The sequence below is a fragment of the Bubalus kerabau genome, chromosome 6 (assembly GCF_029407905.1).
Source record: "Bubalus kerabau isolate K-KA32 ecotype Philippines breed swamp buffalo chromosome 6, PCC_UOA_SB_1v2, whole genome shotgun sequence".
NCBI lineage: Eukaryota > Metazoa > Chordata > Mammalia > Artiodactyla > Bovidae > Bubalus > Bubalus kerabau.
In genome coordinates, this window is record NC_073629.1 from 34,802,306 (window position 1) to 34,821,445 (window position 19,140).

Genomic DNA, 19,140 nt, shown 5'->3' on the forward strand with positions numbered 1-19,140 from the left:
CTCCAAATGGCTCTATTTTTTTTTTTAATCAGTTTATCTAATAATTCTCCAAATTCTTATAACATTTTCTATAAGCCTTTTTCTTATTAGTCTGAACTCTACTTTCACTCAACCCTCTGTGCTCCACTGCTTCAAAAGTAAGTTCTCTAGTAACTTCTCATTCTTAGGTTTTCCCTAAACTGCTTTCCTTGTCTCACCTTCTTCCCCCAATATATATGTGGGGTTTGAAACTTCCTAATTTTATCTACATCTTTTTACATATCTTCCTTCAAAATTCATCAAGTTGAAGGAGAGATTCCTTTAATTATGTCCAATCTTCAACAGTAAGGATATAAAGAATGGAGTAGACATAAAGGAATTGCAAAGACAGACTCTGGCTTGGAGCGGAAGGAACTGAAGATGACTTTGTAGGCAGAAGAGGCAGAACTGGGCAGGTGACAGGATATACAGGGGAAAAATCTGAAAGTTTCCAGAGACAGGAAGGAATGGGATAAGTTCGGCTTAAAAAATTTATCCTTATAACAATATTTATCTAAGGGACATCCTATATAAAAAGGAAAAAAGGAGAAAATGAAGACAAATAACTAAGTTAGATGGCTCTGTTCTCAATAAAAGAAGCAAGGCAGTCTGCAGAGAATAAAGGAATAGAATTATTAATAATTTAAAAATCATGTTATAAACTGTCAAACAGAACAAGAAAGAAACATCTGTACAGCTTAGTGCATACAATCACCAACACTGTAAAACCAAAGACAATTTACCAGTACATAGTCTACTGTAAAATCACTGTAATCACCTAAATATATTCTAAATTTTACTTTTAAGGAGCTTCTTGAGAGCAGGTTTCACATCACAGGCCCCCTCTATTTCTTCCCACAACATATACTATATTATGGGTGTGAAAAGTAAGAGGTGGTGATGATTTCTTTGCAGGTTTTCTTTTTTAAGGTCAGTGAATTGCTAGCAAAAATAAATCATTATATATCAGGAAACACATTTAGCTTACATACACACTGATTTTAAAAACCCTGAAAGATGGCTGACGCTCAAAAACACCATGTCACCTGATACCTCTTTTTTTCTTTCACTTTTGACTAAAAGAAAACTTTAAAGTCAACCCAAAGAAGGTACGTAAGTTTATTATGCTTTTTCATATTTGTGTGCCATCAGGTATAATAAATTTCTTCATCTATAAAACAGGGGTCCATAGGAGGTTCTTAAAGCAGTGCCCAGTACATAGTAGGTATTCAATAAATTTTAACTAGCCATTATTTGTGAATGCTGTTTTCTCTGTTCTGAGTACCACCAAGTGATGTTAAGGCCCAAAGAGCTTAACTTAATAAAAACTTGTTGGATATTGGATATTGATGTTGATGTTGATTCAAAATCGCAGTAGACATGGTGTAACTACTTAGCTGCTCTCTCACAACAACAATGCTATAGATAGAACCTGGATTCACACACTTCAACAGCAACTTACAACCTAAAAGCTGCAGCAAACTACATCAAAGCATTAGTCATTTTCTCTGCCCCACCCTGAGGAACAAAGACACTTTCTTCCTTAAATCTATTTGCAGTTCTAGATTCTCCTGTCTGCTATCTCCGCTCCCACACTTCTCACCCATCTGCACCTCTGCAGCTGTTTCTTTCAGCTCCCCCACAGGTCTCTGCACTACTACCTCCTTCTACCTCATATACTAGTAGTTACTCCAGTGGCACCTGGAAAATATCTTTTCCTTTCAAATACTTGTTTCTGGGGAAAAATCATGAAACTTCTAAAAGCCCAGGATTATAGCTGCAGCATAACCCCTTTTCTAGAGGTCTGCACAGCCCCCAGCATGTCACTATTTTTGGATAACCCTCTAGCCAGTGCTAGACCAGATATAGCTCGTGGACTCTCCATAGGCCTCCAAAATCACACTATGGGAACACATGACTGGAACAGGTATAGACAGCATCTCTCCCGCAGCAAATTGAAAGCTTGGTCAGTACATTTTATTTTTCTTTCTAAATTATTCTCACCTTTCATTTACAACTCAGGCACTTAAAAAGATTTTTTTAGTCAAATGCCTTTCTCCAGGTGATCTTCCCAACCCAGGGACTGAACCTGGGTCTCCCCCACGCAGGGAGATTCTTTACCGCCTGAGCCACCAGGGCAGCCACGTAGTAACACACTCTATGCAAGAGGAGACTCTGGTGCTAGCTCTGCCGTGACTAGCTTGTGACTGTGGGCAAGTAACCTAATTTAATGCCGAGTTTCCTTATACATAAAAGCTGAAGGATTTTGGCCTCCATGTGCTTTATGGCTGTATGCTAATATTCAATGACTGTATTATAATACTAAAGGCAGACTAACTAATTCTGACACACAGAGGCTTCAAATCAAACCATGGAGCCACATCTTCCTATTAATTCAACAATCCACAGTACTACCATAATACAGTGATCAGCATGTTCTCCAATTATGCACTCTAGTCAAGAAGGAACAAAGAGCAGAAAGAATTAAAGAGCGCAACAACAGTGAGAAGGTAAGAGCTGTCTAGCAGCCAAGCTCCTATAATCATGCTCAAGGATACTCTGTATTTATACAGTCTCAAACTAGAATAACATTCAAGTTGATTACTCTTCATTAAAAAAAAAAGTGAATATCTATAACTAAAGAGCACAGATGCACAATTCATGCTATTTCCAATACGATTATCTATTGTGGGAGGGGTCTCATGTTGATGTTTGGCATAAATCAACACAATACTGTAAAGCAATTATCCTTCAATTAAAAATAAATGTTTTAAAAAAGATTATCTATTGTTCATACTGATTCCTTTCTATTAAGGCAAAAGTAGCTAACAGAATAAAAATTCAGATTAAAGTAAAAAACTGACATTTCATCCAACACGCTTTTCAAGGTACGACAGTGACAGGGATAGTGAAGTCACTCTGTCGTGTCCAACTCTTTGCGACCCCATGGACAGTAGCCAACCAAGCTTCTCCGTCCATGGGATTTTCCGGGCAAGAATACTGGAGTGGGTTGCCATCTCCTTCTCCAGGGGATCTTCCCGACCCAGGGATCGAACCCGGGTCTCCCGCATTGTAGGCAGACGCTTTACCGCCTGAGCCACCAGGGAAGGTCTCAAGGTACGATACTTAACACAAAGACTAGTTTCCAGCTTTCTAACTCAGTAAAAGAAATGGTTAGCAAAATTACAGATGGGGAAAACGTCACAGAACAAACAAAAATTGTTATTCTGCCTTTGAAACAAACAAACAAAAAACCACAAACATATCTTGCATTGCCTGGCACTGCTAGACACTGTGACTTCAAAGACAAATAAGTTTAGAAATTTTGGTCTTAAAGGAGAAGTTAGATCTATTTTTCTTGTGAAATTAACAAGTTTCCTTAACCTAAAACATAATTTTTTCACCTAGCTCTCTGTCCCTCCAAGCATGCCAGTCTTCTGCATTTAAACATTCTTGAAAATACTATTCAATTCAATCTCAACTCTTTGCTGAAGCCTCCCCTATTCCCTCTGAACACAGTCAATTAATACTCCCTGCTCTGATGGCTGGCACAGATTATTTCCTTTCAGCATCAGCCCTAGAGGTTAATTTCCAAAATTAAGCCTCAAACTGTCCTTCCCAGTCACATCAACTCATTTTATCTCTAGCCAGCTCTGGATACTCAATAAGAAAAAATTTTTTGACTTTCTTTCCAGCTCCTAATCTCATAAACTGCTAATGGGTTTTTCTTGATTTTGATTAAAATGGTAATGAAACTTTTTGGTACAACCTGAAAATCCTTCCACATCTATGTAATTCTCCTTCAAAGTGACTCTGACCAGGTTCAATCTGATCCTACATAGGCTAATGTCAAACACCAGAACACTAATACTTGAACAAATTATTTTAATTATTTGAGTTGGGGTCTGTTTAGTATTCCACTAGCCCTAAACTCAAAAGCACGCTCCTCGAAAGCACAAAAACACTGCCTTCTTTTTGTGTCCCTATCCCCAATCTAGAGCACATTGTAGGACAGAGTAGACACATAATAACTGTGGGGGAAATGGCTTGAGTTTCTGTGAGATTCAGTGGTTGCCTAATCAACATTTTGCGAATGCCAGTTGCGATAGATGGAATTTTCAATGTGGGCAGTTAACAGAAACAGGACATTTCCACTCCTCTGCTATCTTTAGTCAGCCCACACCCACTCGTGGTTACGTCTTCAACTCTCACCTCACAACTATATTTGACAATAAATTTGGACTCACTCACAAGTCTCCTATTCTCCCTGAGCTGTACTTAGGCCCTCAGTCATGACCGACTCTTTGCGACCCCATGGACTGTAACCCACCAGGCTCCTCTGTCCATGGGATTCTCCAGGCAAGAATACTGGAGTGGGTTGCCATGCCCTCCTCCAGAGGATCTTCCCAATCCACAGATCAAACCCAGGTCTCCTGCATTGCAGGCAGATTCTTTACCATCTGAGCCACCAGGGAAGCCCCTATTCTCCCTATTCCCCTCTAAACTTTATTCTCAAACCCTGTTCCAGCTCTCTTATACCCAATATCCGCTTCAGTGAAATTAACTGCTATCCATCTGTCCTGTCCACTCTATATCCAATACCTGAAAGAGTGTAAGAAATGTTATGAGTGCTTATTACATATTTGTTCACTGAATGAATGAAAGAATGAATGAATATCTTAACAATAAAAGATGGCAGTGAGTTGTGACTAGGACAAAGATAAAGGGTCTCCTCTCTGAGAAAGATTTTTCCAGGAAGTAACTATATACCAATCACCAAAGAGACTAAAAGTGCACTATTTTTATTAAACTTAATTGATATATTAAGAGTACCTGCCTGCCCATAACCTCTTCTGGAGACATCCCTATTTCATTTGGGGGTTGGGGACTACAGGATCTGGGCCATGGCCCTCCCTAAGACTGGATAATCAGTAAATACCTCACACAGGACCCACCCAGTCACAGGCTGACAGAAGACCTACACCCTGTGTGACCTAGCTCCAAAAGATGAGTGTGTTAATGTTAGTCGCTCAGTCATGCCCAACTCTTTGCGACCCCATGGACTGCAGCCCACTAGGCTCCTCTGTCCATGAGATTTTCCAGGCAAAGATACTGGAGTGGGTTGCCATTTCCTTCTCCAACTCAGGGATCGAACCTGGGTCTTCTGCACTGCAGGCAGATTCTTTACCGACTGAGCTACAAGGGAAGCCCTGTCTGAACCATAGCCACTCTATTTTGACTTTTTAACTGTCAAATTTTTCTTAATAGCCAAAGCAGATGTCACCATTAATGACGTCAGTGTTTCTCTAGGTATAAGAAGATGCAAGAATTGGAACTCATAAAATCTTTTCCTGAAAGGATCTAACTATCTGAAGGCCTGTTCTGCCAGTTTTTCCCAGAGCACAGAGTGCCTCATTTATGATTTTCACCCTGAACTCCTTTCATGGGCCTTTCAAGGCCATGGCAGTGGCCATGACTATATTTCATGACCATTTTATCCCATGGTGCTGAGAATGTCCATTCTCAGGTTTGGCAAAGATTTTGTTGATAGACCACTCAAAGTGCCTTACTGGAGTGAGTGAGTGAAGTCGCTCAGTCGTATCCGACTCTGCAATCCCATGGACTGTATAGCCTACCAGGCTCCTCCGTCCATGGGATTTTCCAGCCAAGAATACTGGAGTGGGCTGCTGTTTCAACCAATCAATTATTGAAGGACTCTGCACTAGAAGACACAGAAAAAGTCATCCTAAACTACAAGGTCACAATGTGTGAAAACTAAGACTACCATTATAGCACATCAATACCATAAAGATATGTTAGTCGCTCAGTCGTGTCTGACTCTTTGCAACACCATGGACTGCAGCCTGCCAGGCTCCTCTGTCCATGGAATTTTCCAGGCAAGAAGACTAGAGTGCGTTGCCATTCCCTTTTCCGGGGGATTGTCCTGACCCAGGGATCAAACCCAGGTCTCCTGCACTGGAGGCAGATTCTTTACCATCTGAGACGTGAGGAAGTCCCCCCATAAAGGAAAGGATTCAGAAAGCTGGTCTGGAGAGAAAACAGTATAAACAAATGCACACAGAGACTCAGAGATGTCCTGAGAGAGAGACTGCACAAAAGAAGACACTAAAAATAACTGAGGGAAGAGAGAATGTATGGGACCAAGGAGACAAAGGAGAGAGGCAGACACAAAGGAGAATCAGTAAGGACAAAGTAAAAAGAGGCAGAAATAGTGAATAATGAAGACAGTGAGAAAGAAACAGAATAAAGGCAGACAATAGATGGCCAATGCCAATACTGCTTCAGTTTCTGCAGCCTGATTCTTCAGCTCTTCCTGCACTTTCATAAATCTATCTCTAGTTTAACAGTAATTCCCCTCTTCAACTCTAAGCTAGTTTGAGTGAGTTTTCTATCCCTTCTGACCCAACAAAACAAAACCACCATGACCACCGCTTTGAATGGAACTGGCTTAAACCCCTTTTCTGGCCTTTAAACCTTTTTAAGTTGCTTCAATTAAATACTGAATGTAAGAAGAGATATTTATGACATGTGCGAGACAAAACAAATAATGTGTACCTATCACTCAATATAAAAAGTTAAACATTACCAGTTATCTGAAGTTACCTATGTGTCTCCTCCCAGTATCAATTACTTTTTCATTAAATATTTCTAGAAGGTAAATACGCAATAAGGGATGGGGAGAATTTTTTTTAAATCTCTAACAACCAAGATATGTCTGGCTTACACAGTGGTGTAGGGTTTGTTCAGCTTCACATCTTTCATGGACTGGATCCTATCATTTTACAAGCCGCATTATAAACCACAAAGTAGCAAGTTAACGTTCATAAACCACCTAAATGGGGACAAAATATTAAAAAAAAAAAAAAAAAAAGATGCAGCTCACTTAGCCAAGTAGCTCTCCTCAAAATATTTTCACTTGAGAATATGAACAGTGTTACTAAAGATCATGTGTTTTCTTTGGACAAGTCAATTAAAAGGGGGAAGTAGGCTCTCTTCTTCACTTTTATGAAATATAACAAGTGTGCTTAAGGGATCAGTCATTTGCAAGCAAGAAGGGGGTTCATTTTCTGACTGCTGCAATGTTCTAATCCTGGCTTCTGGTGAGTAACTTTCCTTTTATTTCTTTGAAAGCAGAGCAACATAAAGTCACTGTAGTGCTAAGGCTAAATTACATGGTATGTACATGTGACCTGACTGAAAATTATTTTTAAATAGGCACATTTCTTACCAGCTAGCTCTGCCTCAAAATTTTCTTGTGAGACAGAAATGTGAAATACACATTTAACCCACACAAATAATTCATAGCAGTGATGTCCTACAAAGTTAACTGTAATGTTACATCCATTCATCAAATTTTCACATTTAAAAATACTAGAATCATATCGCTACCTAAGTCTCAAACATTGATGGCAGCATACAGCACTTTTCTAAATGCCTATTTAATTGAATGCAAATGCCAACTTTAAAAATTCACCAGTAACAAAATATAAATTCAGTTGTCTACAATTTCAATTCAGTTTCAATTCAAATTCAGTTATACATCCCTATGGATGTCTACAATTTCAATTTCCTTTACCATATAAATGCTCACCAATGCTGTAAGTCAAAACCCCCAAAAGTGGGTTCATACATGTATTTCTTTCTACTAACCTTTATTACAGCATGAATTAGTAGCAGCATGGCAAAAAAGAGAGGTAATAAAAGGAAAGGAGAATGCAAAGTCTCTAGATGATTTCCCCCAAATTCTATCTATATTTATCTTTACCTAGGGGCTTCCTTGGTGGCTCAGTGGTAAAGAATCCACCCATAATGCAGGAGATGCATTTTGATCCCTGGGTCTGGAAGATCCCCTGGAGAAGGAAATGGCAACCCACTCCAGTATTCTTGCCCAGGAAATCCCATGGACAGAACAGCCTGGCTGGCTACAGTCCACGGGGTCACAAAGTTGAACTAAACAACAACAAATCTTTATCTACTTAGCTACAGTAAAATGTAGCTTTTTAAAATACAGCTAGTAAAAATTCAAATCAATACTCTCCAAATGCCCTGTATACCTTTCCAGCCTTACCTCCTACACTCCTCCCATGCCAACCCTTTACTCCAGGGCAAATCTATTTGCTCATTCATATTTCTGAGTCTTTGTACATACTATTCCCTCTGCCTGGATGTGCTTCTCTCTACTCTCTGCCTTAAGAGTTTCTATTTATCCTTCAAAGTCTATCTCAAATGTCACCTCGGAGAGAACTTCCCTGATATGTCTCTCCCTTCTCCCAAAACGGGCTATTTTTTCTATAACAGCATTCCATTACCACTGTTTACTTGTGTATCTCCACAACTTGAACTGCTTAAGAGTTTTGTCTATTTCTCATTTATATCTCCAGGCTAGCAAAGTACCTGTGTACACATAAGACAATCAGATACCTAATCATAAATAAGTCAATAAACAAGCCTCCTTCTGAACACTGAAAACCAAAAAGCTTAAAAAAAAGTAACCTTGACTAAATGCAATGTAGTGTCCTGAACTGGATCGTGCAGCAGAAAAAGAACATTCATGGAAAAACTGCTGAACTTCAAATAAAGTGTGAAGTTAACATTAATGCATCAACATTAATCTCTTAGTTCTGACAAATAAACCACAGCTATGTAACACATCAACACTAAAGAAGATCAAGCAAAAACTACACAGGAACTCCCTGCATTATTTCTGCAGCTTTCCTACAAACCTAAAATTATTCCCAAACAAAAAGCTTACTAATAAACTTTTAAGTAGTCTAGAAAAAGTTGAAAACTACAAAATCAATGAGAACATGAATGTGGACTTCAATTACAACTGTAATAAAAATAAAAGAGTAAGAAACACACGTGTCTTCTTAGATATAGACAAATAAAGGAAATTATTTTCAATAATCTGAAATGAGCCTAAACGTGAAGAATTATTAATGCTGCAAAATGGTAAAAAAAAAAAAAAAAGGACTTACATCATTAAACTGAAGTAGTTCAATTTTTATTTTCAGAAATACATACATAACTCAATATTAAAATAACTTGCACAGAAAGGTTAAGACTGTGCCATCACGTCACATACATCAGAACTACAATATCTACATAAATCATTGTAGTATTTATATCATTACTTCAAACCAAGTCCTGTTCTGAAGTTAACAATTCCCATGTTCTAACTGCAGTAAATAGAGGGGGAAATGTTCTATTAAAGGTATCTCACTCTAAAACAATCTTTGTGTAATTTACAGTAATTTGTAAAACATAACTTCAAGGTCCGGGGCAAAATTCATTTCCTCATTAGTTCAAAAGCAGTGACTAAAGAGGAGCTTTGCTGCTCCTCAACTGATTTTAAAATATTTTTAACCTAATGATTCTAAAATTATATTGGTAAGTTCCAAGGTCATATCTAAGTATAAAATACTATCCATTAAATAAAACCTATAAAAACTAGAGATTTCAATACATGACTAAAACAGAAATCCAAATACAATGTTTAAAGATAACATGTTCCTAAGTTCTCAGAATTCAATGGAATACTACTTTACTTTTAAAATCCAACTTGAAAGGATAAAGGAAATTTTGAGTATTTAGCCAAGTGTAGATAGGTTGCATGATCAATCACTACAGGAAGATTAATTACAATATGACAAGAATCAAGTTATACTGCTCATTTTTAAAGAGGTCTGATTTAAATGGTCCCTGTTTTACAAGTGTAATAAGTGTTAACAGCAGGCCACGTGAATAAAAGCAGGAAATACAAGAACAATTTAAATATACAAATAGTATATGTTTCAATCCTGGTGAGACATGCCTGTCATGCCAGCTATAGATTTATACAAGCAGCTAAAAAAATAGGACACCGTCTACTTTTAAGCAATGAAAATTTTTTGAGATGTAAAATACTAACAACACTCAAAAAACTTAAGACTTTTATATGATTATTAAAACATTTACCTATCTGAGATACAGACATGTGACTATAGCAAAAAAACAGTAACAGGACAATGTATCTCAGCTAATCCTTAGAAGTCTTAAACTTTAAATATCTTCTAAGTTAAACTCAGAAATCAAAGGAAACTCATGTCTAAAGACTGTATCTGGGAACTCCCTGGCAGTCCACTGGTTAGGACTCTGCGCTTTCAGTGCCATGGGCCCTGGTTCAATCCCTGGTTGGAAACGAAGATCCCATAAGCTGTGCGGCACATCCAAAAGGAAAACAAAAGACTGTATCCTCCTGAAAATTGTTTCAAAGATCACCCAGGCCATTATTCAGGTACAAATCAAACAAATTTGGTCTTTCTGGTATCCTTTCTTTGCTTGGTTCTTATCAGATATGTTCATTTCTGTTAGCACTTAATAGCAATACATCAAAAATAGTGTATTCTATTTACATACAGTGCTGCATCAAAACTGGAACAATTAAACAGTGATCCTAACACTGTTATTCAGTTCAAGAAGCTTGAATTACAGAAATGACACGGATGGTTGCTACATAGGTAAAACAATAGCCTGGATAGATAAAAGTTTAAAGATAACTCTAACTTGCCCAACACTTATAAAGAATTAGACAAAATGAAGATAATTAAAATAGGTAGGAAAATCAAATACTAGAAGAATTTATTTATATCCTCTTGAATATTTACATACAAGTACTTCGTGAATTTATGTCTTTCAAGTTTTAAACTTGTTTTTAACTATCTTCCTAAACAGCTTTATTATGTTACACTACTTTCAATCAGACTCAAGAAAAAGAAAAATAACACAAATATAGCCTTCTTAATAACTTGCTAAAATATTCCATCTAGTTGACAATATTAATTTCACAGACAAGGGACCCCTGAGGTTGGACCTCACTGTACAGAAAAAGGAAAATGAAGCTCAGAGATGAGGACTGCTCTTCCAGTTTTCAGTCTCTGCCCTACATTACATGCTATCTCCTATTTCTCAATTGAGTTACTAGTCCAAATAGACGGATTTTATTAGTGCTAGTCTACTGTATTGTTGACTACAAGACAAATGTTTTTAATTTTTATTGGAGTATAGTTGCTTTACAATGTTGGGTTAGTTTCTTCTGTACAGCAAAGTGAATCAGCGGTACATATACATAGCCCTTCTTTTGTGGATTTCCTTTCTTTTCATTTAAGTCACCACAGAGCACTGAGTAGAGTTCTCTGAGTTACACAGCAGGCTCTCATTAGTTATCTATTTTATACATAATATCAATAGTATATATATGTCAATCTCAATCTCCCAATTCATCCTACCCTATGGACTTCTCAGGTGGCTCAGTGATAAAGAATCTCCTGCCAAGCAGGAGGTGCCTGCTTCAATCTCTGGGTCAGGAAGATCCCCCAGACAAGGAAATGGCAACCCACTCCAGTATTCTTGCCTGGGAAATCCCATGGACAAAGGAGCCTGGTGGACTACAGTCCACGGGGTTGCAGAGAGTCAGACGGGACTTTCACGAAGAGTCAGACAGGACTAGCAACTAAACAGCAACAACAACATACCACAAACTGGTAATCTGAACAAATTTAGCGTCCACTGCTCTAGACAATTCTTATAAGACCCATGTTTTAATTTTTTGGTCTTTACTGCTAATATTCTAGCTCCTGAATACTTAAAGCATATCTTCCTTCCCATTTCTCCTAACAAGCCCCACTTCCAAATAAAACCAAACAGAAGGAGAAGACACGGCATGGATAACTAAAATCTAAGAGCAATCTCTTTACCAAATGTTTTTACCTACTCTCTAACAAAAACCTCTAAGCAAGGTTATTAACAAGGAGAAAAATGGTCCATTTTCCCTCCTCCCTTAGCTCTGGACAATTTTCTGGTGCTCATAAAAATAATAGAGGGGGGAAAAAAAATAATAATAGAGGGAAAAGTTAGCCAGGAAAAAGTAGGGACAATGATGCATAGATTCTGAACTGATTATATGCATTTAAGAAAATTAATTCCTGAATTAAAAATCAAAGGTAGGACTTCCCTGGTGGTCCAGAGGTTAAGAATCTGCCTGCCAATGCAGGGGACACAGGTTTGATCCCTGGTCCAGGAAGATTCCACATATCATGGGGCAATTAAGCCTGTGTGCCACAGCTATTGAGCCTGCGCTCCACAGTGAGAAGCTTGTGAACTGCAACCAGAGAGCAGTCTCCACTCTCCACGACTAAAGAAAGCCCACGCTCAGCCATGAAAACCCAGCACAGCCAAAAATAAAAATAAATAAATAAATAAAAATCAAAGGTGATTAAATTCAAGTGATATTAACTACTCTGGTTGGATGTGTTGCTGTTTTGTTTGGCCCTGCCATACACCAGGTAGGATCTTAGTTCCTCTACCAGGGATTGAACTCAACCCCCCTACAGCTGAAAAGAAAATCTCTGAGTTGGATATGTTGATAATGGGAGCTTAAAATCTTGCATCTACCTGAAGTTGAATTTAATTACATCTCCCAACTACACAAAATGACAACCTGATGTTGAAAATTAGCAGCCATGCTCTTGTGAATTAAAGAAAAACTAAACAATGATATGTTTAGCTCTTCAATTCATCTCATTCCATTAAGTTCAGCTTACATTTAATGAGTGTCTACTAGCTAGGCATTCAGTTCATTTCAGTCGCTCAGTCGTGTCCGACTCTTTGCTAGGCATTATCTTCTATTAAACATTAACTCTCTAGTCAAGCCTTTTTAATAGAGAACTTGGCCCACCTAATCCCTAAAAGGGTCAGCCTTATGAAACTCATGATACCCCACAACCCTGCCATATTCCCACCACAGGTAGGCACCTGAAAGGGATGGGCCAATCTGATATTCTTTTCCAGGAACCCAGAATGAGAATCCTGGGAACCTGAGTCAGACGATATGAAGTACCTGAACTACCAGATTAGGCAGTGTGTGAGCCAGAGGTATCACAGTAAGTCAAAATTGAAGACTTGGGGAAGGGAAGTAGGAGCAAAGAGGTCCTGAGTGAGCAGAGAAAGCTGATCTCAAGAGGTGACTTACCAACAAAGCAGAGCAAGTGACCAGTCTCTAGGAGAAATGGGGGGAGGGGACATGTATTACATTCCACATGCATTCAACCTGCTTGTATTTCATTTCTTATCTATCCTTGGATGTCTGATGCCTATAAAGTTGCCTACTGTGACTTTTCAACAAAGACCTCCTTGACTGGAACAAGTATGAATGAGTTTCTTACAGGCAAAACACCTTAGCATTATATTAGGTGCTGCAGCAGATATAAAGATATAAAAACACCAAATTCACTCAGCCCTCAAAGGCCATACATAGTTAGGAGCTGTTAAGTTTACAAATAACCATAATATAAGGTAGATGATAGCATAAAAAGTACTATGAGGTTTCAAAAAGAGGGATACATCATATCCAATTCAGAACATCAAAAAGGTTTCATGGAGGAAAGGAAACTAAAATAGTAATCATAACAGATGGTGCTTGGAATTAAAAAAATGTATTTACTAAGAAAAATATAATGTTGGAGACATTAGTCGAGTCAAAACATAAAAAATCATTTTACTGGTTCAGGAAATACAAAAATCTGGTTAACAACTGAGTCACAGAACTTGGCAACTGACTGATTATATGGATGAGAGCAAGCCAGGAGTTAAAAAAAAAAAAAGTTTCGTTTTCAGGGTAGGTGATTTTGAGAATGACAATCCCAGAACAGAAAGGTTCACAGGAGGTGGATTTGGGGAAGAGAAGTGAAGAGGGGAGGCAAGTTCTGTACTGGATATACTGACTTGAGGCAAGTGGCAGTGAGCAGTTCATTAATCACTGGGGAACTGTAGAAAGAGAAGCCCTCTAAAGCACAGAAAACGGTTTTCTCAAAATTCCAAGTAAAAAACCTTTAGAGAAAAGAGGTAAAAGATTTTTCAGTGTCTAGGTTTTTCCTTTGCATTTTGAATGTCCCATTTTTGCCCAGCTACTGATGTTCCGGGTCCAAAGATGACACACTTTAAGGAGGTTAGGCAGTATCATAGAAGAACTTGATGAAAATATGGTTCTTCTCTCCAGAAAACCCCATGTAACCACAAATACTGCTAACAATTTTATAAAGTTTATGGATCTTCTGAAGCCCTAAGGAGTACACACACCCCTGGTTTTTTGTTTGTTTTTTTAAAAAAGGCATGATGTGAAAGACCCTGTGGAAGGAGAGAGTGGGTTGGAAGAAAAAGAGGAAATATCTGCAGGGACTCATCCACTCCCTTTTCCCTTCCAAGCAACTAGAGCATGAAGCAGCACACCATGGCGGAGAGGCAGAGTGACGAGCACAGATGAACTACTTTTATCAGAGATATCTGCCCCCAAACTAAAAGATTTTTAGTAGTAGTCTAACGCTGGGCTGGAGGAAGCACAAGCTGGAATCAAGACTGCCGGGAGAAATATCAATAACCTCAGATATGCAGATAGCACCACCCTTATGGCAGAAAGTGAAGAGGAACTAAAGAGCCTCTTGATGAAAGTGAAAGAGGAGAGTAAAAAGTTGGCTTAAAGCTCAACATTCAGAAAACGAAGATCATGGCATCTGGTCCTATCACTTCACGGCAAATAGATGGGGAAAGAGTGGAAACAGTGGAAACAGTGTCAGACTTTATTTTTCTGGGCTCCAAAATCACTGCAGATGGTGATTGCAGCCATGAAATTAAAAGACACTCCTTGGAAGGAAAGTTATGACCAACCTAGATAGCATATTCAAAAGCAGAGACATTACTTTGTCAACAATGGTCCATCTAGTCAAGGCTATGGTTTTTCCAGTGGTCATGTATGGATGTGAGAGTTGGACTGTGAAGAAAGCTGAGTGTGGAAGAATTGATGCTTTTGAACTGTGGTGTTGGAGAAGACTCTTGAGAGTCCCTTGGACTGCAAGGAGATCCAACCAGTCCAACCTAAAGGAGATCAGTCCTGGGTGTTCACTGGAAGGACTGATGTTGAAGCTGAAGCTCCAATACTGGCCACCTGATGCGAAGAGCTGACTCATTTGAAAAGACCCTGATGCTGGGAAAGATTGAGGGCAGGAGGAGAGGGGACAACAGAGGATGAGATGGTTGGACAGCATCACCGACTCGATGGACATGGGTTTGGGTGGACTCCAGGAGTTGATGATGGACAGGGAGACCTGGCGTGCTGTGGTTCATGGGGTCGCAAAGAGTTGGACACGACTGAGCGACTTTAACTAACTAACTAATACTCTGCATGCAACTTAATTTTTGCCCTGCCACTACCAGCAAAATCCTAGAGAAGAAAGCATTAACCTCATTTTGTGTAACAATTCTTTCTCAAGGTCTGCTAAGGGGAACTATCAAGAAATGGATCGAGATAGCACAGGAGTAGATCATTCAATAACCCACAAAACTAAAAGATAATGTTGAATTCCTTCTACCACAAAAGAGTTGTATTAAAATTCTTTGAAGGTCTTTGAAAAGGGTTCATTAATATTTGAAAAATAATCAAATATCTGTCTGAAGCACCCTTGAAAAAAGCAACTAAAATGATGTTTTCCAATCATTGAAATAACAGAAGTCACCAATTAGTATTTATTTGCTAAACAGTTTACATATATTATCTCATTTGAACTTTAGAAATAAGTATCACATCCCCACTTTATATGTGAAAATAAGATTCCTAGGGTTAAGTTACATGCTCTGGGTCTCACAGCTAGTAAATGGAGGTGGGAATTAAATTCAGTTTTATGTGACTCCAAAAACACTGCTCATATCCATTATACCAGTGATTCCCAACTTTGGTCACATCATGCTGCATGCTTAAAATTATAATACTTGTATAGATTACCAACGTAAACTGGAGGAATCTGGTGAAAATAACATACATTTTCTTTATATTATAAAATTATGGCATGAAAAATAAAGTACAAAATGTTACAGATGATATTAAACACTAATTGGTACAAATCTTCCAAATCAAATATTTTCAATTGCCAAATTCAGAAAGTGTACTGGTGGAATCATACCAAAAATGTTCAAATATCATTCTAACTGCTGTGAAATTTGAAAAGTTAGTTACTTTAATGATTTAAAATCATAAAAATGATTTAAAAATTCAAAACCATTAAACATTTGCAAACAGCACACTGCAAGCCTTCCTATGCACTACATTCTGGTTAGGAAACCCTGTATAACATAATTTTGTTTTTTTACAGAATATTATGATTAGACAGTATATCAAGAGCTTCTCAATAACACATAGGGCTGGACTGAGGATAAATGAGGACAGGTTGAATGCCATTGTAGGGAAAATCAGTGATGGCATAAAAAGATTTCTAGACTAGTTGATGGTGCATTTATTTCAAATAATAGCTGATTTACAAATTCCAAAATATTTTTCAATTGGAGTTACACAGAGTCTTGGAAATTTGTGTTAAGTATCATAATAGATAAGGAAAATTTGAGGGGAAATAGACATTGCAAATGTGAAAAAAAACCCAAAAAGTAACAAAACAGTTACAATACTGCATTCCTCCTGAATTTCTATAGTAACTTTAATTGGTAACATTCATTTTGTTAAAATAATAACAATGATTGCAACTTAGACCAAATTTGATAGTTTTACAGAGAGGAAGTAAAAATGACTTGCATGTATATCAAAGGAGGTATTCAACAGCAAAATTATTTGTATACTGTGATAAGTGCATTTTGTTTATAGAAATAGCAAAGAAGATAATTTTAATTTCATATATGTGTTATGTCGGGAGAAGGCAATGGCAACCCACTCCAGTACTGTTGCCTGGAAAATCCCATGGATGGAGGAGCCTGGTAGGCTGCAGTCCATGGGGTCACACAAAGTCAGACACGACTGAAGCGACTTGGCAGCATGTGTTATGTCATGACTCAAGCAAATGCATCTCTCTCTGCAACCTGCTTGAATCTGTTCATTTAACTTGCTCAAGAATATTAAAAAAAATTACTTAAAACAATGAAATTGATTAAAAAGTAAAAGCAAATGTTGTAGTACTTTGATTTTTACCTACTGCTTTTGAAATTTCCTAAGTGATCATATGTTTAATTTTGGTTTTAATTAAATGCACTGTTTATAAAGTCATGTATTACAACAGCCTAATATCCTGAGGGGATCTCTGATTATGAATGTAAACCAAAATAATCATAGAAGATAAAAACACACCTTTACTTTCATAACCAACTGATCAATAGAAACAATGCTAATGCCTTGAGTACTATAGTTTATATCAAACATCTGAAAGATCCCAAGGAGCTATGTCCAACAGTAGCTGGCACATGCTGGTTAACAGTTTATATTTAAGCATCTACTAAATACCAGGGACCATGCTCATTCACAAATGATACCTGTTCTATGGAAGAGTAGCAGTTTGAAACTTCAATTTTTTTTTTTCATACATTCTGTAAGATCAAGTATTCAAACTGAAGGCTCGAACTCCAGTGCGTAACTTCCTCTCTTTATTCAAAAAGCTGTTACCAGGCCTTCTGCAATCTACAAACTACCAACTACGTTAACATGAAAAGACTAGCATGGGCACCCTGAACACCCCAGAGTACAAAATAAACCCTGGGTTGTGGTGGTGCATTCTGTCCTCTGGAGCTTCACACCATAAAAATTTGGCACTTCTCCTAAAGCAACTTCTTTTTCCCAAAAATCAATTGTTTTAAAAAGCAAAGTTCTATTGCTTACAGAAACCATTACTTCCATTTACTCTTCCCTAACAGATCCCTAGAAAATACTAACAGTGAAGAAAAAATGTGGCCTGATTTATTGGTAAGCTGACATCAGGGTATTTTATATGATTCACTGAGCTTCTAGAAAACAATCTCTCAAAAATTTTAAAACTAACCAGGCTGAGTAAAATGCATCTGACTGTACATAAAAACTACTTAAAACGAATGTCAAGTAAAATAAACAGTAATTCCTGAAGCCAATATTTTTCGTTTGAAGAAACAAAAAAGCCCAGCTCAACAGAAGTCTGTCACAATCACATCTTTTACAGTAAGTCCAATTCCATAATTTATCCTAAGATAACTGCATTCCCACTGCACATCATCCCTAGCAAATATTCATCAACTCCCACTGCGTAACCTATTGTCAGCATCACATCCTATGCCACAAACCTCAAACAAGCCAGTCCTTAAATACCCTCAGCTCACACCAGCTCCCCCTTTATAAAAACAATGGAAGGAGTTATAAAAAACCTTAAGAAAATAAAAATAATAGGAAATAGTGGATAAGTACACACAGCCTCTACACTCAAACTCTTTACCTTTACACCTGAGAACTTGTCAGTTATTTCAACCATACACTTTTATGTTCCTGGATGACCCAGGGTTCCTCCACCTCAGCGAGAGCTCGAAATGTCCACTCTCTAATAAATGACAGGGTCCTATGTGACCACTCTGTCCAAGACCCCCTATTTATATTAATTATTCAGGCCCCCTTATACAAGCCCAACACTCTCCCGTCCTCAACACCAACTTACTCTAACCCTTCCCTTGAAAAACCTTCTCTAACATCAGCTCTTCCTTTATGAGCTTTTCCCATATTCCTAATACAGTCTCAATGTCCTATTGGAACACATTTCGAGGCTCCTTCGCTAAACACAATCCAGCATGGTGGCACACCCTCTTTCCAGCCTAATTCCTACAACCCCAAAACCCCACCCCCTCATCACGCCCTCCGGCATCAGCCACCAACCCCACACCCCGCCCCACGTCCGCCACGCCCTCCAGATTCTTCGGGGTCCTCTTCTCCCGCCCGGCCCGACCCCCCATTAGGACTCCCGCCAGCCCCGCCCCCAGCCCCTCACCGAGTAGCAGCAGCTTCACTTCTTTGGCCGCTTTCTCCCCGTCCTCCCGCAAGTTGCGGTCGATCATCTTGCTTCGCTCCACCGCAGCCTTATCTTCGGCGCTCAACGTGCACCCCATGGCGGCGGCGGAAGAAGGGACCGGGCCGGGGCTCACTCAAAAACCGCGGAGACTGCGGCTTAGCAGGCGGAGACAGAGTCTACTGCTGGGCGGCGGCCCTCTCCGTCAGCTCCCAGAGCGCCCAGGGGAACCGGATATCCGGCGTTTTACGACACTTCCGGCAACGCCCGCGGC

The 19,140-nt window shown here is 38.6% G+C and overlaps 1 protein-coding gene across 2 annotated transcripts in view; it reads right to left on the bottom strand.

Moving 5' to 3' along the window:
* GNAI3 (G protein subunit alpha i3) overlaps positions 1-19,140 on the bottom strand; it is a 48,111-nt gene that overhangs the window by 25,576 nt on the left and 3,395 nt on the right. The window contains exon 1 of one of the 2 annotated variants that reach the window (XM_055584826.1): positions 18,849-19,110. The exons of the other annotated variant lie outside the window; for it this stretch is intronic. Coding sequence (XP_055440801.1) covers positions 18,849-18,966 — 118 coding nt within the window. The 5' untranslated portion in view covers positions 18,967-19,110. Of the gene's footprint in view, positions 1-18,848; positions 19,111-19,140 lie in introns of those variants that run through there. 2 annotated transcript variants of the gene reach the window in all.